The sequence below is a fragment of the Brachycentrus maculatus genome, unplaced genomic scaffold (assembly GCF_059751285.1).
Source record: "Brachycentrus maculatus isolate JH-2025_06_01 unplaced genomic scaffold, ASM5975128v1 h1tg000086l, whole genome shotgun sequence".
In the NCBI taxonomy this organism is placed as follows: domain Eukaryota; kingdom Metazoa; phylum Arthropoda; class Insecta; order Trichoptera; family Brachycentridae; genus Brachycentrus; species Brachycentrus maculatus.
The window spans coordinates 2,591,804-2,615,276 of record NW_028280840.1 but is presented as its reverse complement, the minus strand read 5'-3'; the positions used below and the strand labels follow the sequence as shown (position 1 = coordinate 2,615,276).

Here is a 23,473-nt window from a genome sequence, read left to right as displayed (position 1 = left end):
AATGCGCCAAATATTACACGGCGGAGGTGGATCTGAGGCTATTTATAAACCAAAAGTTTTTACTTTAAAAAATTTTTATAACTAAGCCAAGTTTTCATTTATTTCTGTAGTTATTATAAACGGGTTTTGATATACCTACTGATAATGTCTGCCCTATAAATTTGTAGCCAAAAAATATAACGTCTTCCTGTATTGAAATTTTTGAACGAACCCGACTGTTTTTTGGATTACACACTGTAAGGCAACAAAGGTTATTCGAATTTTAATACAATTATCTAGTTCAACCAATTATATATACGATAGGAGACACATCCGAGATTGTACAAATATCTTGAGTGTATCCTATATGTAGGTATATACATATTGAACTTGGTCATAGACTAAAAATGAATTCTCGACAATAGACATTCATTATACAGATTACATACCTATCTACGCAGTTTATTTTTCTATACATATGTATTGCATCGAATCAAGATGGAGTTTCGAATGATTGTGGGGTGTTAGGCCCGAAAATAATTGTTTTACTTGAACATGAATAAAAATATATCTATACTTGTAAAATTGTATGGATATTTTCAAAAGTTTAACGTGAAAGATTTAAGTAATTGTGTTTATTAGTAATTGTAAGCGAGTGTTTTGAGTTTTTGACAAGTTAGCGGTGTCCATCTTGTGGTCTGGCTTAGGTCCGACGCCCCGCTGTTTGTGAGTACATAATGTATTAAATATCTTAAATTATTTTTATTTGTAATATGTGAATTGATTGTTCTCTAATTTTTGTATTGTTTGTAGACAGTTAAGTCGATTTATTTGTTTCGAGGTATTTTTTTAATTTGTGTTCCGCGTAAGCCGATTTTAATTTCTATGCCATTGTAAGCACCATTAGAAAGAATCGTATAATCTCGTTTCTTTGCATCGGCTAATTATCGAGATTTGCACCACGAATACGCATACAAAGTGTCGATAGTGAATGACCGAAATGCACGATTGACTTTCGCATCTCTGGATAGTTGTAAGTTGGAGTATTTATTTATTTATTTGACATTAATGGACACCTCTTCTATAATTAGTGTCCGGTCGCCATCTCTGAGTTTTGTCGGCGAGGCACGTCAGTAAGATTTCGAGTTCATTGTTCCGCATTCTGGATCTCGCTAGTCTTTACCACTCTGATTAACAACATTCAAATGTCGACTTATTTCCTAAGATTATTAGATTTTTTATTTGGGGGTGTGTTATTAAAAATAAATAAGGTATATATTCTGACCTATTTCAAAATAAACGTAGATAATGAGAAAATAGTCTTATTGTTTCTGATTATCAATATTGATAACGCTGCAGCAAGTATATCTTTTTGATCACAATGTTTATATAATGTTTTACATACGATAGTAAGCTTTCTGTCTAGAGTTTACAAAAAAACAAAACAATTACTAGCTGTTTTTATTGATTCATTCCACAAATTTCCAACATTAAAGTATTTAGGATTAGCAACATCAATGATTTTATTTACTGACCATGGATTATGTTGTAAAAACTAGCCAAGTAAATCTTGTATGATTCTAAAAAAAATCATTTGAATCTTTGAAAGCTCATATTTTTTAAATTTGTATCTACAATTCATTTGTAAAATTTCTCTGACATTGAAGTTACATTTTTTCTTCTGAATTTTAAATCATGATTTAGGACTTATGAAGTGTTTAGTCGCATGAATGTTTTGTTGTTGTTTTTTTATACTGTATCCTATATCTTAGTCATACAGGAGAAAGTGACCAACTACCAAAACGTAAAATGTTCAGGAAGGCCATTTAAGTCACTTTTGCTTGGCAAGAAAATAAACATCAATGCAGCTAGTCATTTTTACTAAGTCAATATGTTATACTTCCAAGTTTAAAATCCTTTGGGATTTTTTCAGGGCAATATTAAGCTAGTAAGATATCAAATAGTCAATGATCACGTTTTTGTAAAACAATGCACTTGGTCTCTTTCTCCTGTATGACTACGATATGTAAATGTATTTTTTTAAAACCATTACTTAAATATATCAGTAATTTGGTTCTTCATTATGAAAATAGAATTTCCAGAATATGGTAATTTAATATATGAAATTGATAAATAATACTGGCTCATTGACCAAAGGTAACCATCACATCCTACTCTGAGGGAAAGACTGTCACGCTCTATGTTATATTTTCATCATAAGCGTATAGCTTTTCCCCTTGTGTGGGATGAACCATCAACCTTTTCCATTGTGCTTTAGAAACGTAAGTATTTATGTTATAATTTGCAATAGTCACTAATCCATTAAAAGTTTTTTTTACAAACTGACTTTTGAATATGAATTTAGACTATGTCACCCACTGTTAGTAATGGACGACATAATTTTTGGGTTAACTCATATATTTCCTCCTCCCAATTAAAACAATTTTAGTACCATAGCACCCTGAAGATGACCCCTGTAATAGCGGGCAAAATGCACATAGGAGGAAAAAATACATGTGTTAACTTAAAAATATATGCTGTGTGAAAACTGAGAAATCTTTACAAATGTGTACAAATCTTATCAACATGGCCTACCCTGAATGTTTTGAGTTGAATAAAGTACATTGTATTGATTTTTTTAAATTATTATTTTTATTTTTACATTATTTATATAGTTTTTCACAAAAGCAATAGGTTTACTCTTTTAGTTATATGCAATTGATACATTGTGTCTATAAATTGTAAAGATTAACACCACATTACAATACTAAATTATTCTACATTATTTTTACTGACTGCCTAGTATTCTGTTTTTTGTAAGAGTTTTTAGATGTGCATTTAAAATGATTTAGTATGGAGCCTTATTCTTTTGACATAAAAATTAAATAAGCCATTTATGCTTACAGGTTTCTCTAACCTGTGATTGTAATATTTACTTTATAATCAAATTAATGTTACATTATGTTTCATGTTATGTTACATGAATATGAAGTAGTTTTAGTGGTCAATATTCTTAAAATGAAATACCAAATCAGTTAGTACGATTTTAGATTTGGACATAAGGATGGCAGCCCTCGTACGGGAGTCTCCTGCAGTGGGATGCTCCTAGAGCGATGGACTCTTACGACTTATTTGGAGAAGATGGCACTGGTATGCTGGACGGCTTGGCAGATCTCGGCTCGGACAACTTCGATGACAATGCGCCACCCGTAGGAGGCGCGCCCAGAGATGCACCAAATCAACCAGGGTTAGTTATTGCTTTATGTCCAACCTGCTTCTTGAAATACTGACGCATATTCGGGCAATCTATTCCTAAAGATAATGTGAAAAAAAAATATTTCCAATTTTTTTAGCAATATTTTTCTACAGAAACTATGCTTTTATGCTTATTGATTCCATTTAGGTGGGTACTGACCGTAGCATTTCGTCGTAACGTAACATTCGCGGCAAACATCGGATGGAGTACTCGCTTCGAGTTCGGCTCGCTGTACTGACTATACGAATGCTTGCATCGTAACATGTTACGTTGTGGCGAAATAACTCCGGTCAGTCCCCACCATTCAGTGCATAATAAATGTTTTTTGTACATAGGTACACAGCAAGCAGTTACAGTCAGCCCGGTCAGGAGGAGGCCCCCATCCAGAAGTTCGGGCCCGAGATGGAGGGTGGCGGCGGAGGGGCGGGGGGCGGGTGGGGTGGCGGCGAGGCCCGCTTCCGGGCGCAAGCCCGCCCGCCCGCGCAGTACCCGCCGCACTACCACGCGCCGCCTGACCCCGCCCTGTACTCCATGCCGCAGCACCACCATCATGGTTAGCCCATATGCACCAATACCTCACTTCTACCAACCACTTGGAAATGTCGCCAAAACATTAATTTGAATGCCTGGCAAAGCATGGTCACTCGGTTCATACTAGATTTTCCATTTTGGGATGAGAGAAATATATTTGCCTTGGTAGGTTGGTTGCACATGAAAAATTAAGAGAAGAATCAGTTTTAGCCATTGCATGCTCAGTAATGATATGACAATAATAATAATAATAAATTACAATGGCTGTGCCATATATATTGCGACGTCTTTAATGCATCTGCAATTTAAACAATTTTGTAAACATTTTCAATTTAAAATGTAATATTATTTTCATTATAGGTGCAAAGTTGTTAAAAGATGCTTACTTAGCTTTTTGCCAGTTTAGAATTAACGTACTATTAAGTAGAGGAAACTTTCTTACAACTTATTACATATGTAGTCGTATGTGCATGGCCGACTTCCTTTTATTTGTTTGCGAAAATAAGCATTGTAAAACTGTGCAGAAGAATAAATGGTGTTATAAATGAACATATTATTTTGTCGACCGATTTCTTCTCAATGTAATTGATCATAATAAAGTATGGTTTGTGTGAATACAGGTATGGGAGAGTTAGGCTGGGCCGGAGCAGCAGGAGGAGTGAGGGGATACGCCCCGCCTGGCACTGGCTACCGCCACCCCCACCCTCACCCTCACCCCTATGAGCACCAGAAGATGCACCAATATCCCCAACAGCAGGTACACTTTAACTTTCTTCACTTTACCCTTATCTCAAATTTATGGTGCATAAGGGACTGGGTTGTTTTGTTTTTTTTTAGATTATATTTTTGAAAAAGGACCGTTAGTATAATGCTGTTGAAATAGTCAATATTTATTTATATTTCAGATTTTTTTATGGAATTTTAAAGAAAAAATTAATGTGAATCTATGCTTTTGGCATTATGTAGGAAAAATATTGATAATATTCAGACTTAAATGATAACTCTTCTTCTTAAAAATTCTGAATAACTTGCCAAGCTTAGTTATGTATGGACTTCTGTCTACCAGTTTAATGCTTTTAAGAAAATAAAAATTGCTGACTAAATATAGTGTGCGAGATGTTGGTACATCTGCTTAATTGTAACAAAATAATAAGACAACAAGACACTGATAAGAATACTCTCGAAATAAAAAAAGAAGACATTGTTCACAATGGTTTCTGTCCACTGATCTGGTACTTCCTTTTCCCGCTTGAAACATTCATGTATAAACATAGATATTTGCGTATGATACAGGTGGGAGTACAAGGTGGTTACTTGCAGCGCCAGCCGCACTACCCACCGCAGCAGCACCTGTATCCGCAACAACATACCCCTCACCAACAGGTAATGACAGTGCATTTCATCTCTGTAACCGCGTACAATTATAATAAAGTTTTACTACATTATTGAAGTTCCTAATTGTAAGCTAAATATTTAACGAAAGGCATCACATTTATTGATTTGTTTCAGGCATATCAAGGATATTCACCGATGCATCAACAGGCTCCAGGGAGAATGACCCAACACATGCCCTATCATCAGATGGAAATGGGAGGTCATCAGTACTCGCACATGCATCAAGGGATTCCTCCGCACCAAGGGGCTTTACCCCCGCAAGGGCAGCCGCATGCCGGGCAACCTCTCCAATCTGTACCTAATCATCCGAATCATCCAAATCAGCCCATCCCGCAAAATCCTCCGCAACATCAGAATTTGCCTCCCCACGCCGGTCAACCTCCGCATCAAGGTCTAGCCGGCCATCCGATACACCAGGGGCCTCCGAGTCACCCGGGACAGCCTCACGCTAATGTTCAACCGGTTCATCCCAACCACTCGCATCAGGCCATGGCCCCTACTCACCCGAGTCAGGGGGCACTCTCCAATCAGAGCGTTCCGGTACACATGAATCAAAGTGTACCCAATCATATCAATCCTAACTTGCAAGTGCCTGGAAGCGTTAATCACTCTAATTCTCCCCACCCAGTCCAATCTCATGGCAATATTCCTCCTCATCCGAGCCAAGTGTCGCAGCAAAATATTGTCAACCTGCAGAGTCAGTCCCACCAAGGTTTGCATCCCGGTGGCCCCCATCAGAGTCACCAAGTTGTTTCTCATCAAGGTGTCGGAAATGTACCTAGCTCTCCTCATACTGGTCTCTCTGGGCATCCTCAGAGCCACCCGAGCCAGTTACAAAATGTACATATGGGTCAGTCTCACCAAGCCTCCCAGCAGCAGTTGCATCACATGGGGAACTATTCTCAAAATTCACCCCACCCTTTGCCGATTTCCAGTTCTATGGGTTATGGTCAGCATCCCATGCAGAGATCTCTCGATATTAATGTGAGCACGAGTAATCAGTACTCCGCGGGTAAACCGATATCCACTCTCGATGCTTCTAGTCCCCAATATAGAGCACCTTATCCGCAATTATCACCTCAAATGTCACCTAGAGCTCAGATGTCTCCGCGGCCGCAAGCATCTCAAATGTCACCACGTCCGGTGATGTCACCTGCAAAACCGCCTAACATGTCTCCCCACCCGCACATGCAGAGCACCTTAAGCCCTCGCCCTCTGCCGACCAACAAGACATCTTCTCCCGTACCTACGTCTACATATCCTCAGCAGACCACTCTGCAGGCGCTCGAACAGATGGTACTCCCGGGATCAGTCAATGCCAGTAACGATTATCCTTTCCAAGGATTGAGAAATCCAATGTCTCCAGTGATCGGTCCCCGTATGCCCGCATCTCCCCAGCCGTGGCAGCACAGTCCTGTGCACAGGCCGGGACCGGGCATCGCTACGGGTGTCTTGAATGGGTCTACTCCAGAACCCATCCCCCAGTTGACCCCGATTGTCTCCACCCATTCCAATATACCAACTTACCATAAACCATTAGATGAAGGAATTGCCGAGACTCCAGTTTTGAATGCCAGAGAAAGTGTTGATCAGCAACTACCACCAAGTCAACCGGTGATAAATGAGGTAAATGTTGTCCAACCGACTGAAGAATCCAAAGTTGAAACACTTGAGAAAATGCAAGTTGACTGCAACCCTGATTCGTCAACTGCTGGTCCCGGATCTGTGACTCCGATAGAGAAATGTAAATCACCCGAAACAACCGTGGAAGTGCCTGATTCTAATACTTATAAAGAAGATTCTGACAACCAGGTTCCAGAAAATAATTCTGTATCCCAAACTCCAACTGAATTACCAAATACAGAAACCAGTCAACCCATTGAAAATGTATCATCTAATGAAAATAAAGATTCTGCACCTGTAGAGACAATTCAAGAAACAATTAATGTTCCGAGTACAGCAAGTCAAGTACTATCCCCCGTCGTCATGATTCAGCCAGTTCAGTCTCAAGTGATCACGGGTCAAACTCAGAATGTGCCCAGTATCCCGGCTCAACATTTGGGACTCAATAGTATGGCTTTACAAGGACAGCCTTCTGCACAACAGCCCGGAATGAATATGCCGCAACAGATGAATGTACCTTCCTCTACGATCTCGACTATGAGTACAATGCCTCATAGCATTACACCTCTCAACCTTCCTCCTAACCAAGTCCAATCTCACTTATCTGCAACCAATTTACCTCCAAATTCCATTCAAATCCCTCCTCAAATGCAAATGAACCAATCTCAAATAATTCCAAATATGCAGCCTGGACTTCCGATGCATCCAAATATGCTCGGATTGCCACCTAACTTGAGCCAAATGGGAATGCCTCCTCAAGGTCAGTATGATGGTTCGAATCCCATGATAGCAAATATGGGCTTGGGATCTCGGGGACCTAATGTGCCTTTAGGGCAAATTCCTCCTGGGGTTATTCCTATGATGGGTCCCGGTATGGTTCCTCATCCTGGAATGACAAATGTTTACGAAACACCTATTACTCATCATCAGGAGAGGGCCGCCCTTCGGCAGCAGATTCAGGAAATTTTTTGCATGGCTCCGTCTTCCGAAAACCAAGAAAAAGTAATGCGCTTACAAGAACAGTACAATATTCTTCAACTACATGAAACCAACGACAAGTGTTCAGGGGAGCCACACTGCATCTTGCAGAACCCTATGTATGGTTCACCTATGATTGATAGTCCACAAGTTTCAAGTACAACTGGTAGGGGTAGATCAAAAGGACCAACGAAACCCAGAAAGCCGAGAGTTAAAAAAGCTGATAAAATAGCAGCTCTTATGCCTGCAGTTCCTCATAGTTTAGAAAACATGCCAGTTTCCGAAGATTGTGTTACACCTGGCACTGGCTTAAAGTCAATCACTAATTCAGACACCACAGAATCTACTGAAATGATGCTAGAAAACACTGTTATTACTAGCGATCTAGATTTATTAGATTCAAAGGCAAAAAAATCAAAAATACTTCGAAAACCCAGGGAGAAAAAACCTAAGGAACCAAAGCCCCCGAAAGAACCAAAAACTCCAAAAGAACCAAAAGTTAAGGAACCTAAAACACCTAAAACTCCAAAAGAGAGAAAGAAACGGGAGCCTAAGGATCCTAATGCGCCAAAGCGGAAACGTACAAAAAAGAAATTATCTTCGAGCGAAGTGGAGTTGGACCAATCCTTGCAAAGTTCAGAAGTTCAAACTCTAAATTCAGATGAAAAGGTCACTACAAGTGAAAATAGTCCTCCCGCATCAATGAGTATTGTGTCTGAACTCAACGAATCAGTGGCAAATGATTCTATAGTGACAGACTTTGATGATATTCCAGTTTCCAAAATTCCTATAAAGGAATTGCTGGAAGAAGCTGCTGCTGCTAAAAAAGAAAGAGATGAAAGTGTTTATGATTTGGATGAAGATATTTATTCCAACTCGGCTTCACCAATAAAAAAGAAAGCTAGTAACAGAAATCGCAATAAAACAGCGACAAGTGGTTCGGCAAAAAAACTAAGCAAACGTCCATCTGGTCCAAAGCGTAAAAAGAGGGGAGGTATCGTCCCTGAGTCTGACGGAGAACCAGATGACCTCATCACTACACCTCCTCCTTCACCACCACCCGAAGGCGATTGTGATAGTTCCAAACGTCGTTCTGCTAGACACACTCAGAGGAAAAAATATACCGATGATGTATTGCTCCGGTTGTCTGATGATGAATTTGCAATTGTAAGTACATCGAAGATTGAAAAAGAGGTCAAACCAAAGGAACCTAAAACAACCCCTGTGAAAGAAGTTGAATCTGTGAGCGGAGCTGATGTAGTGAATAAACCCAACTATGTGTATATAAATACTACCGATGAAGACTCAATGGTAGTACAGTATGTTCTAGCATCACGCATGGGCAAAAGAGAGCTTATTCCCGAGGTTCCTAAACCAGCCGTAGTTGAGGTTAAGTCAGAAAATGAAATTAAATTGGAAAATGAAATTAAATCTGAAAACGAAATCAAATCAGAAAATGACATTAATTCAGGAAATGAAATTAAATCCGAAAGTGAAATTAAATCAGAAAATGAAGTTAAATCAGAAAATGAAGCTAAATCAGAAAATGAAGCTAAATCAGAAAATGAAATCAAATCTGAAAATGAAGTTAAATCAGAAAATGAAACAAAAACTGATGAAGATATAAAAACTGAAAATGTTACTAAAACAGAAAATGAAATCAAATCTGAAGATGAAATGAAAACTGAAGAAAAAATTCAAGCAGCAGACGAAATAAAAACACTTAACGACGTGAAGGATGGAAATGAAGATATTTGTGAGGAAATTAAAATTGGAAATGAAGTTAAATCTGGAGGTGAAAATAATGTAGAAAGTAATATTAACCTTCAAAATGTGGATGATTCTAGTGAAGCAAGTAAAGAATGTGATAATTCTGGCAGTAAAGTCACTGCACAGAGTGATTTAATTGAGAAATCTGTTGAAGATGATAAATTAGATATAATTGAATCTCATATTACTTTAGATAGCAATTCAGCCGTAAAGGGTTCTGCATTAGATGAATCATCACGTAGAGATGAAATAGACGATGCTGAAGTAAAGGAAATTATTGTAAACCCAGATGCTAAATTGACTATTCCTGAAAATGCAGTTAATGATTTGACAAAATTGTCTGAAGACTCGGAGAAGAGTGACACTGTACTAATTGAGTCTGAAGCCTCACCCGATTCTGAAGCTTTGAAGCACGTCGAAGAAAATGGTACAAGTACAGAAACCCCTCAAGAAAAAAAAATAGTAGTTTGTGAAGACATTTCTGCCAGAAAAGTTTTAGCTGAGTCACACGCTATAAAACCTGATATCAAAGATCCTTCTGAAAATGTGGAAAAATTACCACCTGTAATGATAGATGTTGAGGAATATTTTGTCAAGTATCGCAACTTTTCATACCTGCACTGTGAGTGGAAAACTGAAGATGAATTATATAAAGGAGATAAAAGAATATTCTCAAAAATAAAGCGATTCAAACAGAAACAAGCTCAGCAGATGAATATATTTGAGTATTTAGATGAAGAACCGTTCAATCCGGATTATGTAGAAGTTGAACGAGTCTTGGATGTATCGGAGCACATCGATCCAGCCACATCGGAGACGGTGAAACATTATCTAGTGAAATGGAAAAGTTTACAGCATGAAGATAGCACATGGGAATTAGAAGAGGATATTGATCCGATAAAAATAAAGCAGTTTGAAATATTCCGAGCTATACCAGCAAAGGAGAAATGGAAGTTCAAAAGAAGACCACCGCCCGAACAGTGGGAACAGTTGAAAGAGTCTCCTGTGTATAAGTCGGGTAATACACTTCGGCCATACCAGCTGGAAGGTCTCAACTGGTTACTGTTTTCTTGGTACAACGGTCGTAATTGTATTCTCGCAGATGAAATGGGATTGGGAAAAACAATCCAAAGTCTGACGTTTATTCACTCGGTTTGGGAACTGGGAATTCGGGGACCCTTCCTCGTGATCGCTCCGCTGTCCACCATTCCTAACTGGCAGCGGGAGTTGGAAGGATGGACAGATATGAACGTTATTGTCTACCATGGATCTCAGCAAAGTAAAAGTATGCTCCAAGAATATGAGCTATTCTACAAAAATGAAAAAGGTACATTCATCAAAGAAATAACCAAATTTAATGTACTCATCACTACATTTGAAGTGATAGTGACAGATTTTCAAGATCTCAGCATTTTCAACTGGCGGTTGTGTGTGATAGATGAAGCCCATAGATTGAAAAATAGAAATTGTAAATTGTTAGAGGGTCTTCGACAACTCCACTTGGAACACCGAGTACTTTTATCGGGAACGCCCCTACAAAACAATGTCAATGAACTTTTTTCGCTACTTAACTTCTTGGAGCCGTCTCAGTTTTCGAGTAGTGAAGCTTTCTTAACTGAATTTGGGCAATTGAAAACTGAATCAGAAGTTGTGAAATTACAAGCGCTTCTGAAACCGATGATGTTGAGACGTCTAAAGGAGGATGTTGAAAAATCACTGGCTCCGAAAGAAGAAACTGTCGTCGAAGTCGAACTCACCAATATTCAGAAGAAGTATTATAGAGGAATTTTGGAACGCAATTTCTCTTTCCTTTCCAAAGGCACAGCATCCGCCGCCAATATTCCCAACCTTATGAATACAATGATGGAACTACGAAAGTGTTGTATTCACCCGTACCTGCTCAACGGGGCGGAAGAACAAATTCAATACGACTACAAACAATCTCACGGAGAAGATCAACAAGCGTACTATAAAGCTCTCATTCAGTCGTCGGGCAAGATGGTTCTCGTCGACAAATTATTACCAAAGCTTAAAGCAAACGGACATAGAGTATTAATATTTAGCCAAATGGTTAGATGCTTAGATATATTAGAAGACTACTTAATGTACAAGAAGTATCCTTTCGAGAGAATAGATGGTAGAATAAGGGGAAACATGCGACAAGAAGCTATTGATAGATTCTCTAAACCGGACTCTGATAGATTTGTGTTCTTGTTGTGCACAAAGGCTGGTGGTTTAGGAATCAATCTAACAGCGGCTGATACTGTTATAATTTATGACAGCGATTGGAATCCGCAAAATGATTTACAAGCCCAAGCTCGATGCCACCGTATCGGCCAACAGAAAATGGTCAAGATATACAGATTGCTGTGCCGTAACACCTACGAAAGAGAAATGTTCGACAAAGCTTCTATGAAACTCGGTCTAGATAAAGCCATTCTGCAGAGTATGAATACTTCACAAGGAGGAAAGGAAGGAAATACAAAACAACTATCCAAGAAAGAAATTGAAGATTTACTGAAGAAAGGCGCGTACGGAGCTGTCATGGATGAAGATAATGCCGGTGATAAGTTCTGCGAAGAGGATATTGATATAATTCTTGCGCGAAGAACACAAATAATCTTGATGGAAGCTGAAAAGGGGTCCACCTTTTCCAAGGCGAGCTTTTCTTCATCCGGAATAAGATCTGATATTGATATAGATGACCCAGATTTCTGGAAAAAATGGGCGAAAAAAGCTGAAATTGACACTACAGAGAAAAAGGTTGAAGAAGTGCTTGTAATGTCAGAACCCCGAAGGCGGACTCAGATCAAACGCTACGGGCACGACGATGGTGCTCTCGAGATGTCCGATATAGATTCTACTCCTGATATGTCTGATGATGAAGCAGAAGGTATAGTTACTTATGTCTTAAATAATTAGTTTTTTATTAAATAAGTTAGTTCACTGACAAAAGCATTATTTTGTGAAATAAAAAAAAAAATTACATTAACATAAAAATAATTTGTTTATTTTCAGGGGTCAGTTTGAGAAATAAAAAACGCAAAGAAAAATTGAGCAAGCGAGGTCGTAGATGCAATGATGAATACCTTCCTCGCCATGATGGTATTTTCTCTGCGGATGATGTCCTCTATGGCAACTGGGCACGTTCTGAATGTTTCAAGATTGAAAGAGGGCTTTTAACATTTGGGTAAGCTCACTCGATATGTACCTACCTAGTTAGATATTTTTGCTCCACAAAATTACATGCATTGATTCTGTAACTATAGTGAACTATTGATTTTGTCACCGTGGCGACAACCTTTGTTTTTATTGATGATAGTAAAATGTATTAAATCCTTTTTAAATCTTTGGAACTTGGATGTGTTTATTTTTTGAAAATGAATAAGTTAGAATCAGCAAATGATGCGGGACTTTTTGGAGATGCTAATTTATATATTGATGAATTCACTGACGAATATTTAGCTGAATCGGTAGGTAATTTGACTTTCCAAAATAAAATGATCAATCTGGAAAATGAAGTAATCGAGAGATTCTTCGTGAGACAAGATCCATCTATTCTGGTAGCTGTGCAACAAATGTTGGAATTTTCTTCACAACCTCAAGGAAATACTTCTATTATATCGGGAGGAACGTCGGCGAGGTTCCTGGCTATGTCGAGTGTAATGATGGCTTCTTCTTCTAAAGTGGGTTCTCAGGCTCGTGTTGGAGGTTTGGGCATCGGACCCAAGATCACAATTACGCACAAGTCCCAAATGATAAGAAAAGAAATGGATAATTTGGAGACAGCCTTGGATACTGTACAAAAGAACACCAAAAATGCCAATCGCCTGCTGAAAGCTCATTTAGAAGAGATAGATTTACGAGTTGACGAACTAGAAGAAGCGAAAGTGAGATTTCAGGATGAAGTTATTAATGCTGTGGACCCCATTTCCAAGAAGATCCCCGCTGAGGCTTGGATAAAGTATATGAATAAATGGTTGAGTTTGACCGATGCTCAAATAGGAAAGATAAGACTTCTCATCAGTACTCTGAAAATTCAGTTCCACAAGATGAAAGCAGTTCTTCTCCGAAAAGAGGAGCTGGGGAAATCCTTGCGGCCAATCGATTTTGAGAAGATTTTTATTGAAAATCAAGGCTATCTAAACCGTATAGATAAAAAAGGATTGCAAATCATCGATGTGAAGAAAATGGCATCGGAGATATTTTTGAATTTTAAAATACAAAAAAGGATATTGAACGAAAAGTCTGTCCACTTAAAATCTTTACTCGATTCCTGTGTGCAAAGAAAAAATCAAATTCAAACTGTCAATGCCGATGTTGAGAAAGTAGAAGTTGATATAAAGAAAATTACAAAAAAGCTTCAAAGTATTCATGATCTCAAGAGGAAGCATTGCATTCCACATATTGTTAATTATATCCAGACAAAAGCTGATTTCTATGATCTTCAAACTAGCATTAAAAACCTCAACATGAGAAGACATCCCAATTGATTTCCATATGACTAATTCAATTCAAATGTTAATATTCTGTTTTGTCACTAATCATGATTCACTCGAATGGTTACATAGAAATGCAGCAATAAATTGTTTTGTGTGAAGTGTTGGAATTATTATTAATATTATTCCTGATATTGTACCCCAAATAGATTTTTTTAGTGGAAATCGAGATGCGGAAAAAGATAACCAAATTATTTATGAAATCACCTTGGGTCATTTAAATTATATTTTCTTAATTTTATTGCTTTTTTTTAAGGGATTTTTAAGTTTTTTTGTCAGAATTGTAGAAAAATAAGGATCATGTAGTTTAACTAAATCCGGTCCACTGATGTTCAGGTGGGGTACATGATATATCCAAAATTACTTTTAATAATTTTACATTTCAAAATTGTCAAAATGATGAATGTTATTTATAAAACAAGATATTTAGTTCAATAAATGTTTAACTCTCCAGCAGTCCTTGTAGGAACTGCGGATTTTTGTCTTTGCCAAATTGGATTTTAAGGGACCTTTTTTTTAGATGAAAATTGCATTTATTATTTACCTTGCTTAAGGTTCATAGGTCATTGAGTGGATTTTTATCACTAATAGTTAAAAACATGTTTTATTTTAATCTGTGTTGGAAAAGGGGGGGATAAACTAGTGTGGGCCGATCAGGAATTTCTCAGCATTTGCTCATTGCTGGGATCTTTCGAGGGACTAGGGAGTGTGGTAAATTTCATCTGATTATAGATCAGATTAACAATGACAATATACAAAATGTAGAAAAAAAATGCTCAGGCAGTTAACTACTCCCAGTGTTAAAGGACGGGTAAAGGTAATTTATATTGATATAGAGTAACATCCATTGTGCTCACTTTCAGGTGGTCTAGGTGGGAAGAGATTTTAAGTAAAAATCAGTTCAGAAGAGGATGGACAACTGTTGACATCGAAGATTGTGCCAGAATAATTGTAAGCTTACTCTTCATTTAACAGCCAAAAGTTTTAAACAGTTCACTTAATGATTTTTTATTATTTAAATAAAAATTTTGAACACAGATTACAAATTCATATAAATATGAATTGTATCCTTACAAAAAATAAAAAATGTATTTACCTGACAAAACTGCACAATATTTTGTATTCAGCCTTAAATACAATATGTAATAGGTTTTTTTTATATATTCACACGCACCGTTGAAAATTGAGAAATCGAATTCCATTTTTTCATGCATTTTTTATTTCCTCAATTTTACTCAACTTTTTGACATTCTCCATTCATTGAAAAATGTAAAATTCGCATTTACTGTACTTTAAGCTGTATGATATAAAATATATTTGATGATGATGTACACTGAATTTGATAAAATCCCAAAATGATGATCAACCATGCTAATACCGAGAGAATGTAGGTTCTCGCTGAGTTGTAATTATTCTGACCGTGTTATTAAATTATTAATACTTAGCTATGTTTCCATATGTTGCTATAAATGCGTGTATTTTCTTGCAGATTTTGTTTTGCCTGCGCCATTATAAAGGTGATGAAAAAATTCGAAATTTCATATGGGATTTAATTCAACCTAGCGAAAACGGCGAAGTCACCATCGATCATAATCACAGTGGACTTCATAACCCAGTTCCTCGAGGGCGAAATGCTAAGAAAAAACTCAAGATAAAGGACACCAAGGAGCCTAAAGTTTCTCTCCAAAAGTGGGAAGATCCATCTCATTGGAGTTCCAGTGAAAAATATGACTGCGATGCATATTTGGAAAGTAGCTACAAAAGACATCTCTTCCGTCACGCTAACAAGTAAGCGTTTTTGGGTTTAACTTTCATAATTTTGCTGGTAGTATTACCCTATGAGTTTCCAACACTTCTTGCCGAAAGCTGCAAAAATGACACCGAAATGCGATCCGCAACGTCAACAAGAAGTACCAATTGCAAAATATTCCAGAAAAATGCATCTGGAATATTTTGCAATTGGCAATGCAATGGAAGAAATGTACTTCCGTAGCATTGTTATATTGAAAAAAAATATATATATAATTTTTTTGGTGAATGATATAACACAATTTGATAATTTCCAGATTGTTATTGCGGGTGCGCCTCATGTACTATATAAAACATGAAGTGATTGGAGATTTGGCCTCACAAATCGCGGAAGGCGTAAATGCCAGGTATTTGAATGAATCATACTTATTACTATCATTTTTTTTCCATCTTTATTATTGCTTCGCTTTTATAACCATTTTAATGTCTTTTGAGCTAGTTATTCATCTTAAACCATTCATTTTGATCGGGTCATGCGTCATTTTGCATGATTTTATTTATACCAATATTGATTTGTAATGCTTTGGGTTTGTTGATTTCCCGCTTTCCTTGTTAATACTGAATACGAGAAGTGGAATCTGCACTGCCTGCCGGAGTGCGGGGGCGTGCGGCCGGTATGCACGGAGCGGAGGAGCCGGCGCGGAGTAGTGGCGTAGTCAGGTGGTAAGGGACCGGGGCAGGATACAGTATGTGTTGTGTGTGGCAGTGCTCTGGCGATGCGCGTTCCGGCTGCCGACAGCCCCGCGCCGCGTACATGGTGGGACGTGTCGTGCGACGTGTCGCTGCTGGTGGGCACCTACTTGCATGGCTACGAGAACTACCTATCCATGCGCATGGACCCGCAGCTTGACTTCATGCAGCGCCTCGGCCCCCCTGACGATGCCGAGTGCATTACCATCAAGTAAGTCGGGGGCCCTACTTTCCTCTCACTCTCACCGCTTGTTCCATAATACATACATCTTGTACTTATACGCTTGCCTTTTTGTTTTTCTCATTTTTCAATGTTATTCAGAATGGGCACTTTATAATGCCATCTATTCTTAGCATTTTATATACTCTCTTAACAGTTGTCTGTCTCCATTTATCATTTGGGCTGTACGCTATCTATGCCCTTTTACTTTGTCCAAAATCTGTACAATTTCATTATGGTAAGTTTATATTTAAATTGTTTTTTTATATTGCATATGAATTGTATGCATATATTTATACTTAAAACTACAGGTAAGGCCGGAAACAGTAGCTTGAAGCAGTCGGGGCTTACTGCTTAAACCTGTGGCGGTTGGGCAATCTACGGTTTTAATTAAAAAAAAAACATCCTCTAGTCTTAGTTGAGAGCTGCAATTAACTTGAAATGTGCACGCAGTAAGATTTTTCAAATTGAAACTGCAGAATTGACCCCTATCGCTTCAAGCTGCTAGTTTCCACACTAAAAAGTAGTAATTTTACGTGCTTGCACAGCATATAGATTCGTTAAATGTACTCGTTAAAAAAACCTAAAACCATAAAGTACTGTAAATTATATAATTTTGTAACATTTTATATAAATTTATAACTTGTTAAGCTTCCTAATGAATGAAATTAATAAACGTTTTAATCTGCTGATGGAAAACTATTTTATCAAGTTTATAATTTTTGCTGCTATCTTTAATGGCGGGGATTGGATATATAGATATTGTATTGTATAATGACTTATTATTGAATACGAGGCATGAAAATGATTACATGGCCCTTACGGCTATATTATTTTACCCTTTAGTTTGTGGTATAGTAAATATACAATGTACTAGTTGATAATGGCGGCTAGGATAAGCGCAGAAGTAAGTGAGTATTCTTGTTTAGGAATGAAGATATGATGAAGAGCATACTGGACCAAGGCGATGGGGAGGGTGAGGAAGGCGGCGGGCAGGACACGCCATTGTCCTCTCCGCCCGCGTCCCCGGGGGGGGCCGGCGCAGGGCCTGGACCGTGCGCCGAGCAGGAGGCCGGCCCCTCGGGCGCGCCGCAGTGGCCCTCCATGCAGGACCTTAATACCAGACTGCGGCGCCTCATCACCTCTTACCAGAGGAACTACAAAAGGGAGGAACTCAAGATGCAGCAGCGTGCCAGGGTAAATGCGCAACTTTACGTTATTCCAAATAACATTGAGTCGAGACTTTGTTCTAATGTCATACGTATTATACTTATATAAGGAGATTGTGTTTGTCCAGAAAATGGAGAGGCGCGAGAAAATGGAGCAGATAGTTCGCGAAAGAGAACGCGAGGAGATTCAGTGGAGGTGGACCAAGGCCGAGGAAGAAGCATTTTGTCGAACCGTGGGATCTTACGGGGTCGAGTTTGACCCCTCCAGCAAAAGCCTTCGCTGGGGCCGCTTCCGCGCCATCGCTCGCCTTGACAAGTCTGACGAGATCCTCACCGACTACCTCAAGGCCTTCATGGTCATGTGCAAGCACCAGTGCGGGCTTAACGTCAGCCAGGAGGAGATGCCTATGAATGACATCACTGCCGACCCCATCGGGGAGGATCGAGCCATCACCACTCTGGAAAGGTATTGTTCTATTCCGATATCATCTTTTTTTGTACAATGTGTGTTCAATTTTCAGCACTTCTGATTGATGGTTACTCTATATTTCAGAATTGACTTATTGAGAGTGCTGAGGGAAGAGATTATATGCCATCCGTCTTTAGATTCCCGAATGAGTCACTGCGAGAAGACAGATGGCACACCACCTTGGTGGGTTCCTGGAATTCATGACAAAGTTTTGGTTATCGGTGTTTGCAAGTAAGATTTTATTTATATGTATGTGAACAAATTAAAATGTTCAAAATATATTAACTGTTTATGGATAAATTTATGTAATTTTTGTTTTCAGACACGGACTCGGCGATTCCTATCGTAAATTATTCTGTGACCCGAAATTACCTTACGCTGATAGCGCCCGTAAATGGGGAGAATCAAAACGCAAGCGCCCTGCCAGTCCCGTGCACGAACCCGAATATTCGGATCAAGAGGACACCGAGGGAGACAAGCCCTCTGTGAGAAGGAGCAAAAGGCACTCACAGCACTCGGAGAAGAGGGATGACGAAGACGAGGGTAAACCGGAAACGGGAAGTGCCCTGTCGGAGTTAGAAACCCTGGCGAGGTCGGTGAGAGGAGAAAAGGATGATAAAGATGAGGGACCGGCAACAGTGCGCTGGTTCAAGGACACTGCCCTGGAGGCTCGGCTGCATCATATTGTCCACGCGGTGCAGAACAACGAGTGGCCTCTGCCCGCTCACAGCGGCTCCAGAGAGTCCCCAGTGAGCACTCAAGTGGCCAAGCGACGAAAGACGCACATCGCAATTGACGTGGAAACCGAGCGAGCCAAGTTACACGCCTTGCTCTCCACTCCACCACCGCCGCAAGCGCATCCACAAAGTGAGTAGAACATTTGCGATCTTTTAGCAATCAATTAGCCTTTTGGCCATTTGAACCTTTGAAAAAATAATATACACAAATATATTTTCAGGTCAAGGATCCAATTTATCTAAAGCATTGAGTGGAGTGTGGGAACGGGAAGACTCGAGTGATTCCTCTCGACGCTCCACTCCCGCTCCCCCCCTCTCGCTGACGGTGGCACACGCAGGAGCGCCGCCTCCGCCTGCCGCCCCCTCCGGGTCCTTGCCGGCCCCCCCGCCGGCGCACCAGCGGCCCTCTGCGCCCCCCGCACCTTCCACCAGCCAGGCGAGCCCTGTGGATCTATCAGCCCCCCTGGATTTGAGTGAAGTGCAAGACTTCTCCATGGCCAAGAAAACTCCCACTCCCATCGCACCCCCTCAACCGACTGGAGGAAAGAGAAAGCTAGATGACACTCTCAGTAAATTAATGAAGAGGAAAAATGTGGTAAGTTAACTGTTCAATGCGCGCTATAATGAGTTTTATTACTGCAAATGTTAGTATGTTTACATACTCACAAATAATATTTATTTTTCCAGCCTGAACCCGAGCCCGTAATAGGAAAGGAAAAGAAGCGCAGAAAATTAGATGAAATAGTACTGGGGCTGTCAGCGGCTAAGGGTCAGCCCACTAGTCCCAGTCCCAGCAAGAGCGGCATTTCCTCCTCCGTGTCTCTCTCCGTCACTCCGCTGGAAGTACGCAGCTCCCCGGCACCCCCGCCCGAGGGCCCCAGGAAGACACCGGTTCCCGCCAGCATCACCCTTACCCCTGCAGCGCCCCCCTCTTCATCTCCCGCTCCTGCGCAAAAGCCCTTCTCCATTACGGTTACTAGTGTGCCTTCCCCGCAACTCCCTCCCAAAGACTTTTCCGCATTTTTATCCCAATCACTTGAACAACAACAAAATCTTTTAATGAAACATCAAAAAGCGGCATCCGCTCAATCCATGTCTTCTCAGAAAAAATCTTACGAAGCGATGATCGCCGATATAAACAAAGTAGCTGATCTTTCCGGCACTAAAATTAGCTCTTATTCCCACGAGGCCAAGGTCAACAAATGGTTGGCGGAGCAGAATGCTTCGGCTGCGGCGAATGACGCTCTGGCTGATTACATGGCGCAGCGACGTAGGAGGAGACCCGAACCCGCCCTAGACCTCAAGCGACTCACTGGAGAAGAACACGTACCGGTCGTGCACAGGTTGACCGGTAAGCGTTTGAACGGCCCCAAAGCTCCGCAACTAAAGCATTTAACCCAGTGGATAGGAGAGAATCCGATGTACGATATTGATCCAAAGTGGACGGACAGCATCAAAGAATCAGTGAAGCTTTCGCAAGATTCCAGACCTCCGCGATCGGCGTCTGTGGCACCAACTAATAATCCTCCAGAAAGGAAAAAAGGACGTCCACCATTGATAGATTCAGCCAGCAATGTTTCTACTACTATGGCCTCCAACTTGGGATTTGGAGGACTATCCGCTTCTAATTTGGCCGGTTTAAATTCGTCTCTTTTGTCGGGTTTATCAGGTCTCAGTGGTTTTGATCCCAAAGCGCTCGCAAGCACTCTATCCAATCTAGCCTTTGACCCCAAGAGTCTCGGCAGTTTCGATCCCAAACTCTTAGCGGGTCTTAGCGGTTTGGACCCTAAACTGTTGGCGGGTCTTGATCCTAAACATCCTTTCCTCCTTCCATTCGGAGGAATGCCCAACATGCTAGGAAATATGAGTACGGGAAACATGTTTGCAAACTTGGCAGGGCTAGGGTTATCCGGATTTTCGGGAATGGATATGGCTAATTTAGGTGTCTCTACATCAGCGGCAGAAGGCACCACATCTACATCCTCCAGTACTAAATCAAAATCTCGTAAGAGTAATGAAACACATACATCTAGTGGAAAGGGTTCAGGAAATGCAGCTTCGCAGTTTCCTTTCTTGTTTCCAAATCCGGGACTGCTGTATCCCCCGTTGGGTTTAGGGGGACTGAATCCCTTTGGCGTTCAGTCTGGTATGTCATCTGCGTATGATGCGCTCTCGCAATGTGGATTAATTAATGGTAGTCTAGGAGTGAGCTCAGCTTCTTCCACATCGCACAGTAACACTTCTCAAACTACATCGAGAACTTCGGGTAAAGTGAGTACTTCTAGGGGCCCGAGTATGTCTTCTTCCACATATACTACTTCATCGAGACATCACAAATCTGCTTTAGACAGACAAGCGCAGTTGCAACATTTGCTGCTTCCTCATGACACCTATTTACTTGAATCTTTGAGTAAAGGTTCTTCATTTGATGCTATTTTAAAAGCTTCGGAGAGACGAGCTAGAGAACACGATAAGCGAGAATCCACAGAAACATCGAAAGGGGAGAAAAACAAAATATCTGATAATCCAAGATCTCGCCTTCCGATGGAATTTACGGCCGTGCAAGAGCAACTTTTGAAATCGGCCAAATGGGATAAAAAAGAAACTGATATAAGTAAAATATTATTTGAACAAATGGCGTCAGGTGCTTTGAGCGCGAGTCTCGTGAGTCCCGGATCATCGAAGAGAAAGGATTGCGATTCCAGGGACTCTACAGAGAAATTAAGCAAGTCTTCAGCCGAATTTGTAGGAAGAACACAAGATGATCAACAGACAACAGTGGTCAGTTTCGCCCAACCTCCTGAGCGATTGGCAGAAAAGGAAACAGCAATTGTTGAAACTCATAAAGATACATCTGCTCGAAATGAAACTCCGGAAAATACTCATAGTCATATTCCTTCACCACGGCCGACACCGCCGATGGCGCACGCATCTAACACTAATACAAATGATATGGACTTAGAGGATCTCATTGCCCCGTCGACAGTGATTCGTGCTGGCGGAATGGTCATGGAAGAAGAGAAACGGTCACCTCCCGCACCTGCCCTGGTTGCGACTAACTTGTCCGCATCGGCAGCACCGATAGAAATACCGGAAGACAAACCCGATTCTCCTGTCGGGAACGATGCCAAGGAAGAAGAAGGGAAGGGGAGCGCCGCGGAGGATGCGTCTTCGTCCGAGCCTTCGTCCCAAGAGAACTCGGAAGGGAAGAAGAGAAAGCCCCGAGGCAAACGGCAGCGTGAGGAGCTGCCTGAGCAGCCTTCGGAGCGGAAGCGGGAGCTGCGCTCGAGTGCGGGACGACAGGCAGCGGCAGCAGCAGCGCGGGCTGCAGCGGCGGCACGGCAGCAACAGCAGCAGCAGGGTGCGGGACCCTCCTGACCTCCGACTACTCGCCGCAAGCATTAAACGGCGAACCTAACTCTTTAATTTTACTGTGTAACAATTTCAAAGTTGATGGAATGATCATATTCCTATTAAATAGACTGCAACTAGTAGTGTATTATTCTTACACCAACTGCGAAGTTTGTGTAAATAATTTACTCATAATGAATTAAGTGTACTTTAAAATATCTCGTTGTAATTTTTATTTCATTTATCATACTTTCTGTGATAGCGTCGAGTTTTTTTAAAAAATAAATTTTATTTACTTTATTGCGGGGATCCTAATGTAGTGTAAATTTGTATCTGTCCATGTGAACAGTGTAATAAAATGATGAAATTATTGTTATACATTTTTTACACCACTCGAAATGTACATTTGTATTGTAAAAAATCCTCGTGATGAAATCATTTGCGAACTTTTATTATCCCAAAATATATTGTGTTTTTGTAAAATATTTATTATTATTATTGCTTGTTTAGTCTTTTTTTAAGGATCTGCATTTTTTTTATGTACTAGTATATCCTAATAAACTTCACATGTTATGTGTCAGTTGTTGTGTTTTTATTTTATGGTAGGGACTATATCTTAAAAGATCAGCTTTATTATTATTATTAAATTATTATCTTAAAAGATATGTTGTTGACTTAGTGTGGGAAATAACGAAGTTTTTTTTCAAAAGAAAATTTTTAAGAAATATAATAAAATGAAAATGATGTAACTTTAAAAATAAAGGATAAATACGTTCATAAGTAGGTAGAGGCTATAAAACTTAATTTGAAGCGTATGTAGGGCCTTTGATGTTAGGTAGGTAATTTTAAAAAAAATATGTACATATATATATATATATATATATATATAATGTACTGTAAAAATATTACATCATTATTTTTTATTATTATTTTATATATTTGATGTTATTAGTCGTCGTTCATCCATTTAGCCTTGTAAAAGGCGAACAATCAAAAA

The 23,473-nt window shown here is 39.8% G+C and overlaps 2 protein-coding genes across 6 annotated transcripts; both read left to right on the top strand.

The window, feature by feature from the left end:
- Nucleotides 1-451: 451 nt before the first annotated feature.
- On the top strand, nucleotides 452-23,056 carry kis (chromodomain helicase DNA binding protein kismet). 5 transcript variants are annotated; one of them, XM_088257696.1, is made up of 17 exons: nucleotides 452-705; nucleotides 3,030-3,226; nucleotides 3,571-3,788; nucleotides 4,387-4,523; nucleotides 5,060-5,149; nucleotides 5,276-12,425; nucleotides 12,551-12,722; nucleotides 14,895-14,982; nucleotides 15,521-15,819; nucleotides 16,098-16,187; nucleotides 16,547-16,741; nucleotides 17,680-17,947; nucleotides 18,048-18,385; nucleotides 18,473-18,619; nucleotides 18,711-19,255; nucleotides 19,347-19,720; nucleotides 19,813-23,056. In XM_088257696.1, exons 2-17 carry the CDS (start codon nucleotides 3,093-3,095, stop codon nucleotides 22,501-22,503), a joined length of 12,936 nt encoding a protein of 4,311 aa, XP_088113822.1. In that variant the 5' UTR covers nucleotides 452-705; nucleotides 3,030-3,092; the 3' UTR covers nucleotides 22,504-23,056. The 5 variants fall into 5 exon arrangements, with proteins under 5 accessions (XP_088113822.1, XP_088113820.1, XP_088113823.1 ...); XM_088257694.1 differs by having other exon boundaries at nucleotides 18,030-18,385; XM_088257697.1 differs by lacking the exon at nucleotides 5,060-5,149 and having other exon boundaries at nucleotides 18,030-18,385.
- On the top strand, nucleotides 12,820-14,798 carry LOC148310888 (cilia- and flagella-associated protein 263). The gene has a single exon (XM_088257700.1). It carries the CDS (start codon nucleotides 12,913-12,915, stop codon nucleotides 14,023-14,025), a length of 1,113 nt encoding a protein of 370 aa, XP_088113826.1. The 5' UTR covers nucleotides 12,820-12,912; the 3' UTR covers nucleotides 14,026-14,798.
- Nucleotides 23,057-23,473: the final 417 nt, after the last annotated feature.

Coding starts and splice junctions, on each gene's coding strand:
- kis (XM_088257694.1), top strand. CDS start 3,093: ATGGACTCTTACGACTTATTTGGAGAAGATGGCACTGGTATGCTGGAC. Junction 12,426..12,550: donor GTCTGATGATGAAGCAGAAG/GTATAGTTACTT, acceptor GTTTATTTTCAG/GGGTCAGTTTGAGAAATAAA. Junction 19,721..19,812: donor TAATGAAGAGGAAAAATGTG/GTAAGTTAACTG, acceptor TTATTTTTCCAG/CCTGAACCCGAGCCCGTAAT.
- LOC148310888 (XM_088257700.1), top strand. CDS start 12,913: ATGAATAAGTTAGAATCAGCAAATGATGCGGGACTTTTTGGAGATGCT.